General features: G+C 37.0%; 1 protein-coding gene across 1 annotated transcript; it reads left to right on the top strand.

Annotated features, from left to right (window-relative positions):
* Positions 1 to 6,789: 6,789 nt before the first annotated feature.
* On the top strand, positions 6,790 to 8,130 carry LOC104442902 (UDP-glycosyltransferase 13). The gene has a single exon (XM_010056277.2). It carries the CDS (start codon positions 6,790 to 6,792, stop codon positions 8,128 to 8,130), a length of 1,341 nt encoding a protein of 446 aa, XP_010054579.2.
* Positions 8,131 to 15,176: the final 7,046 nt, after the last annotated feature.

The following is a 15,176-nucleotide window of genomic DNA, read 5'->3' as shown; positions in this document are numbered from 1 at the left end:
ATATCTTTTTATCCTGCTGGCTAATGTTTTATCGACTCTTATTACACAAGCTGTCAGCATAGGACACACCAAAGGTATCTGGTTAAATAGATGGTGTCCTATCCTTTCCCATCTATTTTTTGCTGATGATGCGATCTTTTTCCTAACTGGTTGTATTCAAGAATGCCAGAATTTAGCAAACATTTTAAACCTGTATTGTTCGGCTACTAGACAGCTTGTTAATCGCAACAAATTAGGCATGATTTTCAGCAAAAATTGCCCTCTAACTCTTCAAGAGAATATGTCTCGGGAACTTAGGACTCCTATCTTGCAATGCTATGGCAAATAGTTAGGCATACCATCCAAATGGGGCCGATCTAAGAAGGAGATGTTTTCGTGGATAATTGCAAGAGTCAACCCCAAATTGTAGGGATGGAAATAGAAATTTATTTCAAAGGGGGGTAAGGAAATTCTCATAAAATCTGTTATTCAAGCTATTCCACATTATGCCATGTCTATCTTTAAGTTGCCTCTTTCTGTTTGCAAAACTATTGAAAAAAGCATTCCTCGCTTTTGGTGGAGAAATGACTAGAATATAGTAGGTATCCACTGGCAAAAATGGGAGATTTTGGAAAATAGAAAGGATGAAGGAGGAATGGGATTTTGTGACCTTATTGCATTTAATAGAGCGATGCTTGGAAAATAGGCTTGGCGTTTGCTACAGCAGCCTCAATCTTTATGGAGTAAATTATTTAAAGGTCTATATTTTCACTCAACATATTTTCTATCTACTGTTAGGGGAACTCGGCCATCCTGGGGATGGCAGAGTATACTTATGGGCAGAGATGCTATTCTACCACATATTCGTTGGTCAGTGGGTAATGGTAACAACATCGGAATCCAAGGAGATCAGTGGTTACCAATGGGTATTCTCCATGGACCTAAATCTAGAGAAGAACCTATTATGGTGGTAGATCTTATTGATCCACTACACCACAATTGGAACCAATCTCTGATCTAACAGTTCTTCGGAGAACATATTACTGCCGAAGTTCTTACTATCCCAGCAAGACCTCTTTATTCGGATGATGAAATCATTTGGTCAGCCACAATAGATGGAAAACATACTGTATGAAGCAACTATCAAGCTGTCATGCAGTCACTAAGTATGCAAAACAGAAATAGAGCATCGACATCTAACCATATCTCAAAGGTATTATGGAAAAGTATCTGGGCCATGAAGATAGAATCGAAAATAAAGACTTTCCTATTGTTTGCTTGCCACAATGCCTTAGCATCCAGAATGAATCTATTCCAGCATCATATCATCACACATCCTCTATGTCATCTATGTCAATAGCAAGCTCCTGAAACCCTTGAACATATCTTTTTACAATGTACATGGACTCATGCTATTTTGTCTGACCCCCAGATCAATATACTGATTTCGACGATCACAATCAATCGCTTCGATTCTTGGCTTATAGAAAGGGTGAAATTACCTCGGCACTTACCTAGACTAGCACTTGCTGCGAGTGCGGGACACCTGGAGTGCCATAACTTGGCACACCGGGACACTTAAGTGCCATAACTTTAAAATGGTACACTTAAGTGCCATCATCGGAGTAAAATGGGACACTTAAGTGCCACTCCGCTTAAAAAAAATCCGCCAAATGGCGACGTGGCGACTTTCCCGGCGAGCTCGGTCCCAAACGGCGTCGTTTTGCACGCCGACGTGGCGGAGAAAAGCAAAAACGACGCCGTTTCGCGTCTACGTGTAAATAATAGTATATAAATTAATTAAATTAGATTTAAAATATTCAAAAAATTTAAAAAAATAAGAAAAATTTTAAAAATTAAGAAAAAATTTAAAAATTAAGAAAATTTAAAAATTTTAAAAATTAAGAAAATTTAAAAATTTTAAAAAATTAAGAAAAATTTTAAAAATGTTAAAATTTTTAAAATTTTAAAAAATAAGAAAAATTAAAAAAAAAATTAAAAAATTAAGAAAATTTTAAAAATTTTTAAAAATTTTAACAATTTTAAAAATTTAAAAAAATTAAGAAAATTTAATTTTTTTTTTAAATTAAGAAAATTTTAATTTTTTTAATTTAAGAAAATTTTAAAATTTTTTAAAAATTAAGAAAATTTTTAAAAAATTAAAATTAAAAAAATTATAAAAAAGTGGGGAGTGGGAGGCCGAACGGGCGGCTCCCTTGCCGCCACCGCCGGCTCCCTCACCGCCGCCACCTCCGCCGCCGCCGCCTCCCCCCTTTTTTAATTTTTAATTTTTTTAAATTTTCTTATTATTATTTTTTAAATTTTATAATTTTTTAAAATTAAAATTTTTTAAATTTTATTATTTTCTTAAATTTTTTTAATTTTTTTAAAAAATTATTTTTTTTAAAATTTTCTTTTTTAAAATTTTTTAAAATTAAAATTTTTTAAATTTTCTTTTTTAAAATTTTTTAAAATTTTTTAAATTTTCTTATTTTTCAAAATTTTTTAATTTTTAAAAATTAAAATTTTTAAAATTTTCTTTTAAAAAAAAAATTTAAAACTTTTTAAAATTTTTAATTTTTTAAAATTAAAATTTTTAAAATTTTCTTTTTTAAAAAAAAGTTTTAAAATTTTTTCAAATTAAAAATTTTAATTTTTTTAATTTTTTTTTAATTTTTATGCCGATTTGAGCTCCCGAGCCACGTAGGCAAAAAATAATAATAAAATATTCACACGTAGGATTTCCGGCAAAGGGTCGCCGGAGGTGGCACTTAAGTGTCCCACTCGAAAAAAAGTGGCACTTAAGTGTACCGTTTTGAAGTTATACGACTTAAGTGTCCGCCGTCAAGCTACGCACTTGTGGTGTCTTCGCCCACTTGTTGCTAACATCCTTTGGCAGATTTGGCGGATGTGAAATAACTTCATCTTTCGCAATCAGCTTTGGGATCCCTCCCTCGCAGTACAGATAGTTGTGGCTCAAATGAAGTCAAACCAGATCTACTATCCCACATCTCAACAAAGATCTACTCTTCAGTCTATCAATCCGGAACAACTATGGCGTCCTCCTGAGATGGGTACCCTGAAATGTAATATCGATGCAAGCTATAAACCAGGTAGCAACGAAGGTTCCATAGCATGTATTTGTAGAGATTATAATGGGAGACTTACTGATCTTTACTCGAGTCGAGTCCCTGTGCAATTCGCTTTTGAAATAGAGCTTCAAGCTCTTACTTTTTCTCTTCAACATCTGCTCAGGAAACGCCTCCATGAAGCTAATCTGGAGGTGGAATCCGACTGTTTTCATCTTGTAGAAGTAGTGCAAGGTATGCGATCGTTGCCATGGGAGCTTCGATTTGTGATCGATGAAGCTATCTTTTTGCTTTCCAAGTTTTCTAACCTAAAGATGCTTCACTGCCGACGTGAAGTTAACCTAGTTGCTGACTGGGCTGCGAAGGCCCACATCTACGTTTTGGCCCATAATTGGATTCTATTTCCCCCGTATGTTTTGCTTGATCTAGTTTATGTGATGCTTTATCTTCAAGCTGTAAACTTACATTATCTTGAATACAAGCTGTGTTTTCGACCAAAAAAAAAAAACCATAAAAAAAATTGACAAAAAAGCATACAAATAAAATTCTTAATTTCTATTGGTTTGACCCCATTATTTTGAGGAGTATGACCTGCCAAAATATTCTACACGAAATATTTGGCATCATTTGAACTTGAAAAGCTTGAGCTATTTTTTCAGATTTGAGACTAACTAAGCAAGCTCAATTTAAGTCGAGTTTAAGATGATCTCGAGCGATATTAGCTTTTGGGATAAGTACACTACAAGCGTCATAATTTTTGTCTGATGCTCATCTGAGAGTCATAACATTTTTTCCAACCACTTAAGTGCCATAACTTCTAAAAAACATTCATTTGAGTACTATAACTTTTAATTGATAACTTGAGTGTCATAATTTTGTAAATACGTTCACTCAAGTGTCAAAAATCTGACATAGTATGACACGTGGTAAACATTTTTTTAAAGTTGTAGTACTCAAATGATCAAATGAAAAGTTACATGAGATTTAAGTGATCAGAAAAAAAAAATTATGGCACTCAACTGAACATCATACATAAGTTACGATACTTAAGTGATTGGAAAAAATTATTTGACACTCAAGCAAGCACCACGCGAAACTTATGACACTTATGATGTCCTTTTTTCCTAGCTTTTTTGGTTTCCAAATGACAAATTTACACCAACAAAACGATCTCTTGGCAGGATGTATACACTCAATTGGCGAATATGCATAAATCTCAAGAAAAGAAGGATCCAAGTTATTTTATTTATATTATTTTCAGCCCTAAGTGCATTGCAAAAAGTCTTAAATTGGGTAAATGAGGGAATGCTAAATTTTTACACAAAACAAGTGGACCTAAACATGAAGTTGGTAAGACATGACTAGAATCAATCAATTATAAGCTTGGAAGCCTAATTAGGGCAGCTGAGTTAATCTGCGCAACCCTAAGTATTAAATTCCAGCTGAGATCAAGTTTTGTAGGCGAAATAATTGCAAAAACCATCGTCGAGTTTATTTACCAAGTCAAATAGGCTCATTGTATCCTAAAGCTAAATTTTTGCAATTTAAGAAAACTCAATCACACACAAACAACATCCACGGCCAGAACCCTTCTCTATTCTCTTCGCACGCCATTTCACTATCCTCACACCTATTGCGTAGCACGGCTACCCAATGGCAAAGCGTAACACAGACGCCGATAATGACACCCTTCGTCCTTGCCTGCCGCCCGCACTCCTCTCCCTGTATCCGTTGTCTTTGTCTGTGGCAATATCGTTGGCGGCCTGCCAAGGCTAGATCACACTAGTTCAACTTGGTCGTTTGGCTCACGGTCGCCTAGACCGTGGGAGGTTGGCCTTGAGCTTGCACGGGCCTCGTTCAGCCACGAGCCTCAATGACAAACTAATGAGCCACGCAAGCTCTTTAGCAGAAATTGGCCATGGCTGTCAAATTGGCAGACCTTGACCGGGCCTTAAGTCGGCATAGCCACCATCGCCAACCTTAGATGTCATGCTTGCGATGCCTCCTGGAGGAGCAACATCAACCCGTTTAATGGAGGGGGGAAGACATGATGGTGGTGCGTTGAACTAAGCAAGCCTCTTGGGTGGGGGAAGAAAGGGGATAATTACCAAAAAAGTCTTAAATAAATAACACATGTATCAATTCATTCATAAACATTTTAGTTACCCTAATTAACTCCTAAAACTTTTCTCATTTTGCCAATTAAGTCCATCATGCCAATTTTAGCCCGAAATTACTAATGTGGACACCGACCAATGTGGAAAATTTTAAATAATATTTTAATATTTTTTTGGTTCTTTTCTTTTCTTTTCTTTTCATTACATTCTTTTTTATTGAGGGTTGGCGAGGGCATGGCGGCTGCCATGCCATGCCGGTGAGGGCATGGATGAGGACCACTATGGCCTCCCCACATCTAGCCCTTGCCTATGGCCAATGACCATTGTCGGCCTTCAATTAAAAAAAAGTAAAGAAAAAAACCATAATAAAAATTTTAAAAGTTATCTTTAAAAAAATCCATGTTAACTTTGATTTTGCCACGTAAAATGGCTAACATTTACGTTGGTAATTTCTAGTAAAAAAATCAGCAAGATTGACTTAATTGACAAAATGTGAAAAAGAATTAAAACTCAATTGACAAAATTAAAATGTTTGGTACTGAATTAACATTATAGATTTATGACTTTTTGATAATTTCCCTATAGACAAGGTGCATGTGCGAGTTGGGTTTTTTTTTTTTTTTTGAGTAATTTGATAATTTTTTTGTTACCAAATGCGGCTTGAGTTCATATGTGCCTCCCCAAATCTTTATCCTATTCGGCTACCAAACACACCTTGAGTTCATATTTCCAAAATCAACCAAATTTCCAAACATTTATCTGAAATTTTTCGTACCTTTTTTCATATAGTTAATACCATGAAAAACTTCAAATCAGTGTAAATGTGACAGATTTACCTCAAATTGGTACATTTTTGATAAATTATCCCTCCGTTAGTTTCCTTAAAATTGTATTATCAAATTACTGAGTTTTATTACACATGACATTTGACGGGTGTACCAGTTTGGGGTTTTACCATCCGTTTGTCATAAGTGTACTAGTTTATGCTTTTTTGTGCTATTAATCCAAATTAATGAAAACTAATGGATGATAAATTTGTCACAAATGTACCGATTTGGCCTTTTTGGTGGTCAAAAATTAGTTTTGGTTCAATTTGTTACATATATACTAGTTTAGAGTTTTTGGTGGTTATAAAATTAATTCGAGATAAATTTGTTATATATGTACCGAATTAGGGTTTCTTGAGGTATTAATCATTTTTTTTTATGTTGGCAAAAAAATTCCTAAATAGCTCAAAGTCAACTTCTTTCCAAATGCAATGTGCGTATTTTTTGGCTAGTTCTATTGAAAAATAAATCGGTTTTGAACCAAAAGGTAGTGAGTCTGTTGGCCTAAGAAAAGAGCGAAGGATGGCATCGGAGTCGCTCATTCGATTCCCTTCAACTGCCCACCTCCCATTCTACCAACCTGGTACTCATCCTTCGTGTTCTCCACAATTTGCTTATATAATAGACACTAACAAACGGAAGAGAAAGTGCAGTCTCCGGCGTCTGCAACACAGCAGTCTCTAAATTGGCCATCTATACTCTTCCTCATCCAAGAAGGCCAATTCAGCAATGAGCACATCAAAACCTCCTCATATAGCTCTTCTCCCTAGTGCCGGAATGGGCCACTTGATGCCATACTTCCGGCTCGCCGTGATGCTGGCCAAGCGAAACTGTGTGGTCACGCTCATCACTGCTCACCCCACTGTGTCCACCGCTGAGTCGGACCACATATCCTCGTTCCTTCGCCACAATCCCGAAATTAATCACCTCGAACTCCAGCTCACTCCTAGCTCCCAGCAAGCCGGTTCCGCCCCAGTCGACCCTTTCTTTCTCCAATTCGATCTCATCAGTCAGTCGATCCATCTCCTCAGTCCTCTGTTATCTTCATCGTCCCTGCCTCTTTCCGCTATGTTTGTGGACTTCGGTCTACTTGCCAAGACTGCTCCAATTGCCAAGGACCTCCACCTCCCTATATATGCCGTTTCCACCACCTCGGTCCAGTTCTTATCTCTCATGGCGTATGCTCCGGTTCTTGCATCGAACCTGACCGAGTTCAACACTGCTTCCACCGAAATCAAGATTCCGGGATTGCCACCGATGGCCATGTCGAGCATCCCACCAGCACTCCTCGATCCTAGCCATATTTTTACTTCAATAATCGTTACAAACTCTCAAGCACTACCCGGGGCAGAAGGAATCTTGATGAACACCTTCGAATGGTTCCACGAATTCATGCTCAGTGCTCTCAACAAAGACAGGGTGATCGCAAGCTTACCGCCAATTCTTCCCATAGGGCCACTAGAACCGTATCACATTCCGCGAGATGGGGACCACTTCTACCGGTCATGGCTAGAAAATCAACCATCTGAATCCGTAGTGTACATAAGCTTCGGAAACAGAACGGCAATGTCCCGGGATCAGGTGCGAGAGTTGGAAAAGGGGTTGGAGAAGGCCCGGTGGAGATTCTGCTGGAACCTGAAAACCACCAAAGTAGACAAGGACGACCACGACGACGTGGAAGACATCCTTAGCGATATCTTCTTAAAGAGAACCAAGAACAAAGGATTGATCATAAGAGGGTGGGCGGACCAGCAGGAGATTTTGGCGCATCCTGCCATCGGAGGGTTTGTGAGCCACTGTGGGTGGAACTCGATAATGGAAGCAGCCTGGCAGGGTGTGCCGGTGCTCGCATGGCCGCAACATGGCGACCAGAAGCTGAATGCGAAGGCCGTGGAGGAGGCAGGACTAGGGCTGTGGGAGAGGGACTGGGATTGGGGTCTTGATAGGATTGTGAAAGGGGAAGAGATCGAGAGGAAGATTGTGGAGTTGATGACAGATGAGAAGCTAAGAGAGCGAGCCAGGAAGGTAAGAGAAGAGGCCAGGAAGGCTGTTGAGGGTGGTGGGAGCTCTGACAGGGTGATTAATAATGTAATTAACTCGGTAGCTGTCCCATTTTAATAAGAATTTTCCCCTGTAATCCTGAGAAAATATTGCACCGATCTGCAATATGGGAGTGATGCTCAGGCAATTGAAATGAAATGAAGATAAAGTTGTGCTTTCTTCCTTTCTTCTCTTTTCTGTTTTCCATTTTTCAATTGTGTTGGTCATCACTAGTTTTCCAAGATCATGTCATTGCGGGCTTTTCAAATCGCTCTTCCGGCTAATTTGGCTTGGAACGACTCTTTGATGATGGAAAGATTATTGCTCAAAGTGCTAGATGGGCTTGTGAAAGAGAGAGCGAACAACATGCATACAGCCCTGAGAAAAGGATAATAAAATGCCAAAAGTTCCATATGGTACTCATTTTGGTATCAAAAGTTTTTATTAAATTAGTTAAGTGCCAAAATGTGAGAAAGAATGATAATTTAAGTGTCACGACAAATTCCAGCCAAAAATATTAATTGGCTTTTATAATAAATTGTTTGATTTGACATGACTTTTTCGTATTAAGTTCAACGTGGACTTATGAGGTTGTTGGCTTATCTAAACAATGTCACATGAAGCCCATCTTAGGTGACCACTGTTTGATTGTCACCTGGGAGTTGTGACCATCAAGCAGTGACGCCACGCTGGAAGTTCATATTTTCAAAATCAACAAAATATTACAACATTTATATTAAAAGTTCTTCTTGCCCTTTTGAATATTTGCCAAAATTTTCCTAAGTAGGCCAAACTTAACTTCTTTCCTACATGCACAACGGGTGACTTTTGCGACTCTAAATAAAAGAGAAAAAAATAATCCCTTTTGTGACTTTTACAACATTTATATTAAAAGTTCTTCTTGCTCTTTCGAATATTTGCCAAAAAGGTAGGCCAAACTTAACTTCTTTCCTACAAAACGGGTGACCCTTAAATAAAAGAGAAAAAATAATCCCTTTTAACTGGTAGAGGTATAGAATAGGTCGGCCTAATAAGTGGGCCAAAAAATTAGGCCATTCACTCCATCAACCTACGTGGACTTATGGTGCATTGGTTTAACAATTTGAAAGCCTATTGGGAAAATGCAAAGCAATTTAGCCTTAAAGGACTTTAGGCAAATGCAAATGCCGTTTGGTAAACTATGTTTTGAGAAGCAAATTTGAGAGAAATGCCGTTTGGTAAAAAAAAAAACACATTTGAAAAGCTATTTGGGTGATTAATATTATTTTTAAAAATTTATTTGTTTAAAATTGAAAAAAAAAAAATAATGTATGTAACTTTTAAATATAAATTTTAACAATAATACTAAAAGAATCGAATACATATATAATTTTTTTTTAAGAAAGACCAAACCTTTCATTGAAATTTTTAACTTTTATTTTCTTAAAATTGAAAAAAAAAAATGATGTATGCAACTTTTTATATATAGATTTTCACAATAATGCTAAAAATCAAATACATATATATAATTTTAAAAACAAAAGACCAAATCATTCGTTGAAATTTTTTCATTTTATTTGTTTAAAATTGAAAAAACATACTGTATAAAACTTTTTAAATATAAATTTGAAAATAATGCTAAAAAATCAAAAAAATCAAATAAATATATATAATTTTCGGAAATTTTAATTTTAATTTTCTTAAAAAAAAAAAAAAAGACCAAACCCTTCATCAAAATTTTTAAATTTTTAATTGTTTAGAATTAGAAAAAAAAATAATGTATGCAACTTTTTAAATATAAATTTTGAGAATAATACTAAAAAAATCAAATACATATATATTTTTAAAAAGACAATCCTTCATTGAGACTTTTTAATTTTTTTTTAAGATTTTAAAAATAATTTATGTGACTTTTTAAATATAAATTTGAAAATAATGCAAAGAAATCAAATACATATATATTTTAAAAAAGGACCAAACCCTTCATCGGAATTTTTTTAACTTTTATTTGTTTAGAATTAAAAAAAATAATGTATGCAACTTTTTAAATATAAATTTTGACAATAAAACTAAAAAAAAATCAAATATATATGCTAAAAAAATTCAAATATATAAATAATTTTTTTAAAAGATCAAAATATATTTAATTTTTTTAGCATTTATATATATTTGATTTTTTTGCATTTAAAAATAATAATAACGAGGGAAAAATCATAAATTTAAAGAATGAGTGAGGATAGTTTTGGAATAAAATAAATAAATTTCAACATTTAACCAAATGCTAAAAGTTCAAAGTTAGTCCCTATTAGCATTGGGCTTTCAGTATTCTCAATGCTGACTTTCACTTGAAAACTACTTCAAAAGGGTTGCCAAACAGTCCAGCATTTTCTCAAGGGGCTTTGGAGGCTGAAAGCCCATTGGAAATGCTTAACCAAATGCACCCGAAGACTGCTGCACTTGGAGGGACCCAAAATGCCTAAATATCCCTTAGTTGATCATTGCTGCCCCCACTTATCTTGGCTGTCAAACTTACTGCACACAAACCCTAGAAGCTTCATTTGATGTCTCAAATGTTGCACACCAAGGAATCTACAAATTTTGTACCAATTTCTCCCAAATTGAACCAATTCCCCTCCAATTGAACTTAATTTGGTGTCTAAAAATCTGACCAAGGTGTCATTGTCAAATACAACATTTTTCCTCACCATTTGAACCAACTTGAATCCCAAAAATGCAATAAAAAAAAAGGGTCCTGTAATTTTCCTGGGCAAAAAAGACCCTACTTTGAAATTTTGTCAAAAGTCTCGGTTTGTAGAAAAATCTTCGGAGGATGAATCAACGTTTCTAAAATGAATCGTGACATGACAGAACAAAAATTGAGTTTAAATTTGCAGTTAATTTTAACTAGGTATTTTCAGCGTGACATAATCTATTGGGTAACTTTTAGAAATTTTTAGTACAATTGACCCATGATCGATTATTTTCGAACCACATTGTACATATTTGACGCATTGGCGACTCTCGATTGTCGTGAAAATCTCAAGATTTCAAATACAAACACAAGGTATCAAAACAATAGAAAAATTGGTCTAGGATCAATCGACAAAAATTTTGCAATTAGGTGAAATCATCCATACACTAATCATACCTTTGTCAAATCGACCTATCTTCGGTCTCTAATAAGTTTTTAACTTGTCGTAATGACCCTTGTAAACTAGCACGGTTGAGTAGTCGATTGCTGGTTGAATTCTCAAATCTATTACATTAAAATTCATTAATGACTTCACCAGATAGATTAGTTGTCTCGTGAGTGATCAGTTTAGAGAATAAAACTATAGGCGCGTCGATGAAAAGCTCGATTCATTCAATTGAAAATAGAATTGGAAATTTAGGATGTCACAACTCTTCCCCCTATAAAATTTTCATCCTCGAAATTTAAACCATTATAAATCTTTAAACAAAAAGATGGGGGTACAATCGTCTCATCGAATCTTCACTTTTCCAGGTTTGCTCATTCCATGCCATGGTGTTGCCAAACCACTTTAACCAACATGATTGTCTTTTGTGCATAACCTGTTCTTTCCGATCCACAATCTAAATCGGACTTTTCACGTACGCACCCTATCGTCCACGTCTAACTCTTCAAAATTCAGCACATGGGTTGGGTCGGGCTCATACTTTCTCAACATAGAGACACGTGAAAGACGTTATGCACTTGTGCCAACTTTGGCGGCAATGCAAGACAATACGCTAGAATCCATATTCTTTCTAGAATCTCAAAGAGACCTACGTACCTCGGACTAGACTTACCTTTCTTGCCGAAGCGCGAAGTATCCCTCATCAGTGACACTTTCAGAAAGACATGCTCACCAACTTGGAATTTCAATGGCCTTTGACACTTATCAGCGTAGCTTTTCTGGCGGCTTTGAGCGGTCTTCAATCTGTCTCTGATAACGGCAACTGCATCCATTGACTGCTGAATTTACTTTGAGCTTGTGATCTTTTATTCTCCAACCTCATCCCAACAAATTGGTGTTTTGCACATTCTGTCATACAATGCTTCAAAAAGAGCCATCTGAATGCTCTGTTGGTAGCTGTTGTTGAAGGCAAACTCGACAAGATGAAATTGTTCCTCCCAGCTCCCCTTGAAATCCAACATGCAAGCTCACAGCATGTCTTTGAGGGTTTGAATCATCCTTTCAAATTGGCCATCTATCTGAGGATGATAGGCCGTATTGTACTGCAACTTTGTTCCTAAGGCAACCTGCAAACTCTTCTAAAAGGCAGCTGTGAATCTCGGGTCTCGATCTAATGTAATTGTCACCGACATTTCATGCAAACGAACAATCTAACGCACTTACAACTCTGCGTGCCTGTTCAAATCAAGGTCATTTCATATTGCTTTGAAGTGAGCCGACTTCGTTAGTCTGTTGACCACTACCTAAATGGAATCATTACCCCCTATGATTCCTGGGTAAGCCTCACAAAGTCCATTGTGATGTGTTCCCATTTCCACTCGAGAATTTTGAAAGGTTGCAGAAGTCTTCCCAGCTTACAATGCTGTGCTTTCACTTGCTGACATGTTAGACACTTGACAACATGCTTGGCGATATCCGCATTCATACCAAACCACTAATAGTGTTGATGCAGATTTTGATACATCTTTGTAGTGCGAGGATGAATGATGTAACTACTACAATGAACTTCTGATAAGATTTCTTCTTTAAGCTCTGTATCGTCAGGTACACATCCTCGAAACCTTAGTGTTCCATTCTTAGAAATTTGAAAGTCAGCATTCTTCTTTTTGGTATTCTCTTGCGGGATTTTTTGAATCTCCGGGTTTGTCCACTGAAATGTCTTAATTCTAATATGGACTTTCGGCTCAATTCTGAGGGTGGCCATAAAATTTGAAAGGTGGCCTACCTCAAATTTGAAAACCAAATCTCGAGCCTTCTCAAGTAAAGTCCATTCCTTAACCATCATATGCACAACTGAAGACTTCCGACTTAGCGCATCTGCGACCTTGTTCGCCTTTCTAGGGTGATACAATATATCACAATCATAGTCCTTTAGGAGTTCTATCCAGCGATGCTGTCTCATATTCAACTCATTACAAGATAATAGATACTTGAGACTCTGATGGTTAGTGAAGATCTGGAATCTTTCTCCACACAAATAATGTTTCCAAATCTTCAAAGCGAAAACGATTGCTACAAATTCCAAGTCATGCGTTGGATAATTCAGTTCATGAGATCTCAACTAACATGATGCATATGCAACAACCCTACCATGTTGCATTAGCATGTAACCCGATCCTTTAAATGACGCATCACTATAGATCTCGTATCCTCTAGGACCAAATGGAATGGTTAGCACAAGTGTAGTAGTTAGCTTCTACTTAAGCTCTTGGAAACTACACTCACACTTGTTTGTCCACACGAACTTCTCTTCTTTCTTCAACAGTCGAGTCAATGGTGATGCTAAAGCTGAAAACCTTTCCATGAATCTTCTATAATAACTTGCCGAACCCAACAAGCTTCTGATATCTGTCACTATTGTCGATCTTGGCCAGTTGATAAATTGCTTCAATCTTGGTTGAGTCCACAGAGATTCCTTCTCCTGAAATCACGTGCCCTAAAAACGCAACACGAGTCAACCAAAACTCGCACTTGCTAAACTTAATGTACAACTTATGATTCCTCAGGGTCTGAAGTACCATCCTCAAATGCCTTTCGTGCTCCCCTGAACTTCTTGAATGCACCAAGATATCATCGATGAATACGATCACAAATTGATCTAGATATTCTTTGAACACTTGGTTCATCAGATCCACGAATGCAGCTGGGGCATTCATCAAACCAAACGGCATTACAATGAACTCATAATGGCCATATCGAGAATGAAACTCTGACTTCGGTATGTCCTTCTTTATGATCTTTAGCTGATGATATCCTGTCCTCAAGTCAATCTTTGAAAATATTGACGCTCCTTGCAGCTAGTTAAATAAGTCATCAATCCTCGAGAGCAGATACTTATTCTTGATCGTCACTTGATTGAGTTAACAATATTCGATGCACAAACGTAATGAATCATCTTTCTTCTTCACGAATAGAACTGGGGCTCCCCAAGGTGATGCACTAGGATGTATGAATCCCTTATCAACAACTCCTGCATCTGCACCTTCAGTTCTTTCAACTCAAACAATGCCATTCGATAAGGAGCATTAGAGATTGGCTTTGTCCCGAGTGCTAACTCGATCATGAACTCTATCTCTCTCTCTGGCGGCAAGTAGGCTTGACAATTCTTTCGGAAACACATTTGGAAACTCTTGAACCACTGCGATATCTTTGATCTTTAGCTCCTCAACTGTCGTATCCATGACAATCACCAGGTAGCCCTCACAACCCCCGTCTAACAAATGAGTTGCCTCAAGCGATGAGATTAAGAAAATCGAGGGTCATCTCCGACTCCCAGTAAACTGAATCAATTTATGATAGTAGTCCATTTTAGCTCGTTGCTTGGTGAGCTAGTCCATGCTACTTATCACATCGAAATCATACATGGCTAGGAATAACAAACCTATCATCCCCTCTCATTCACCAATCACAAACTTGCAATTAGGACAACTCACTATAGCTAACGCCTTATCCTTTAACAACGTAGATATGCTAACCACCGACTCTAACAACTCAGGAATCAATCCTACCAACTTAACAAATTGTTCAGCTATAAATAAATGAGTTGCATCAAGATCAAATAAAGCATAAGTAGTGTGGTTGTTCAACGAAATCGTACTTGTAATCACATTAGGCGTGTCTTCAACCTATCCTCTCGTGATAGCATACGTCCTTCCTTGAGTTGAAGATTTGTTTAGTCCACCCTGCGGTGCATTTTGCGCGTAAAACCTCTAATCTAACCCAACGTTGGTGGTGATGGTAATTGCTGTAGTCCCCTCAGCTTTCTAGGACAATCTTTGGCCAAGTGATCCTGCTGGTCACACTTGAAGTAAGCACCCATCTTTAAATGGCACGGGGCTGAGCCATGTCCCAATTCACAAAAGCGACACGCACCATTTTGACTTGGCACTAACTTGCCAACTCCACCCTTCCTATTGGGGGACATGGTACCTTCCTTTGGTCATGGGC

This window comes from Eucalyptus grandis, chromosome 5 (assembly GCF_016545825.1).
Source record: "Eucalyptus grandis isolate ANBG69807.140 chromosome 5, ASM1654582v1, whole genome shotgun sequence".
Taxonomy (NCBI): Eukaryota; Viridiplantae; Streptophyta; class Magnoliopsida; order Myrtales; family Myrtaceae; genus Eucalyptus; species Eucalyptus grandis.
Note: the sequence above shows the minus strand (reverse complement) of the source record. Positions and strands in the feature narration are given on the sequence as shown.

Bases quoted from the DNA above. Each gene is read 5' to 3' on its own strand.
- LOC104442902 (XM_010056277.2), top strand. From the start codon at position 6,790: ATGGGCCACTTGATGCCATACTTCCGGCTCGCCGTGATGCTGGCCAAG.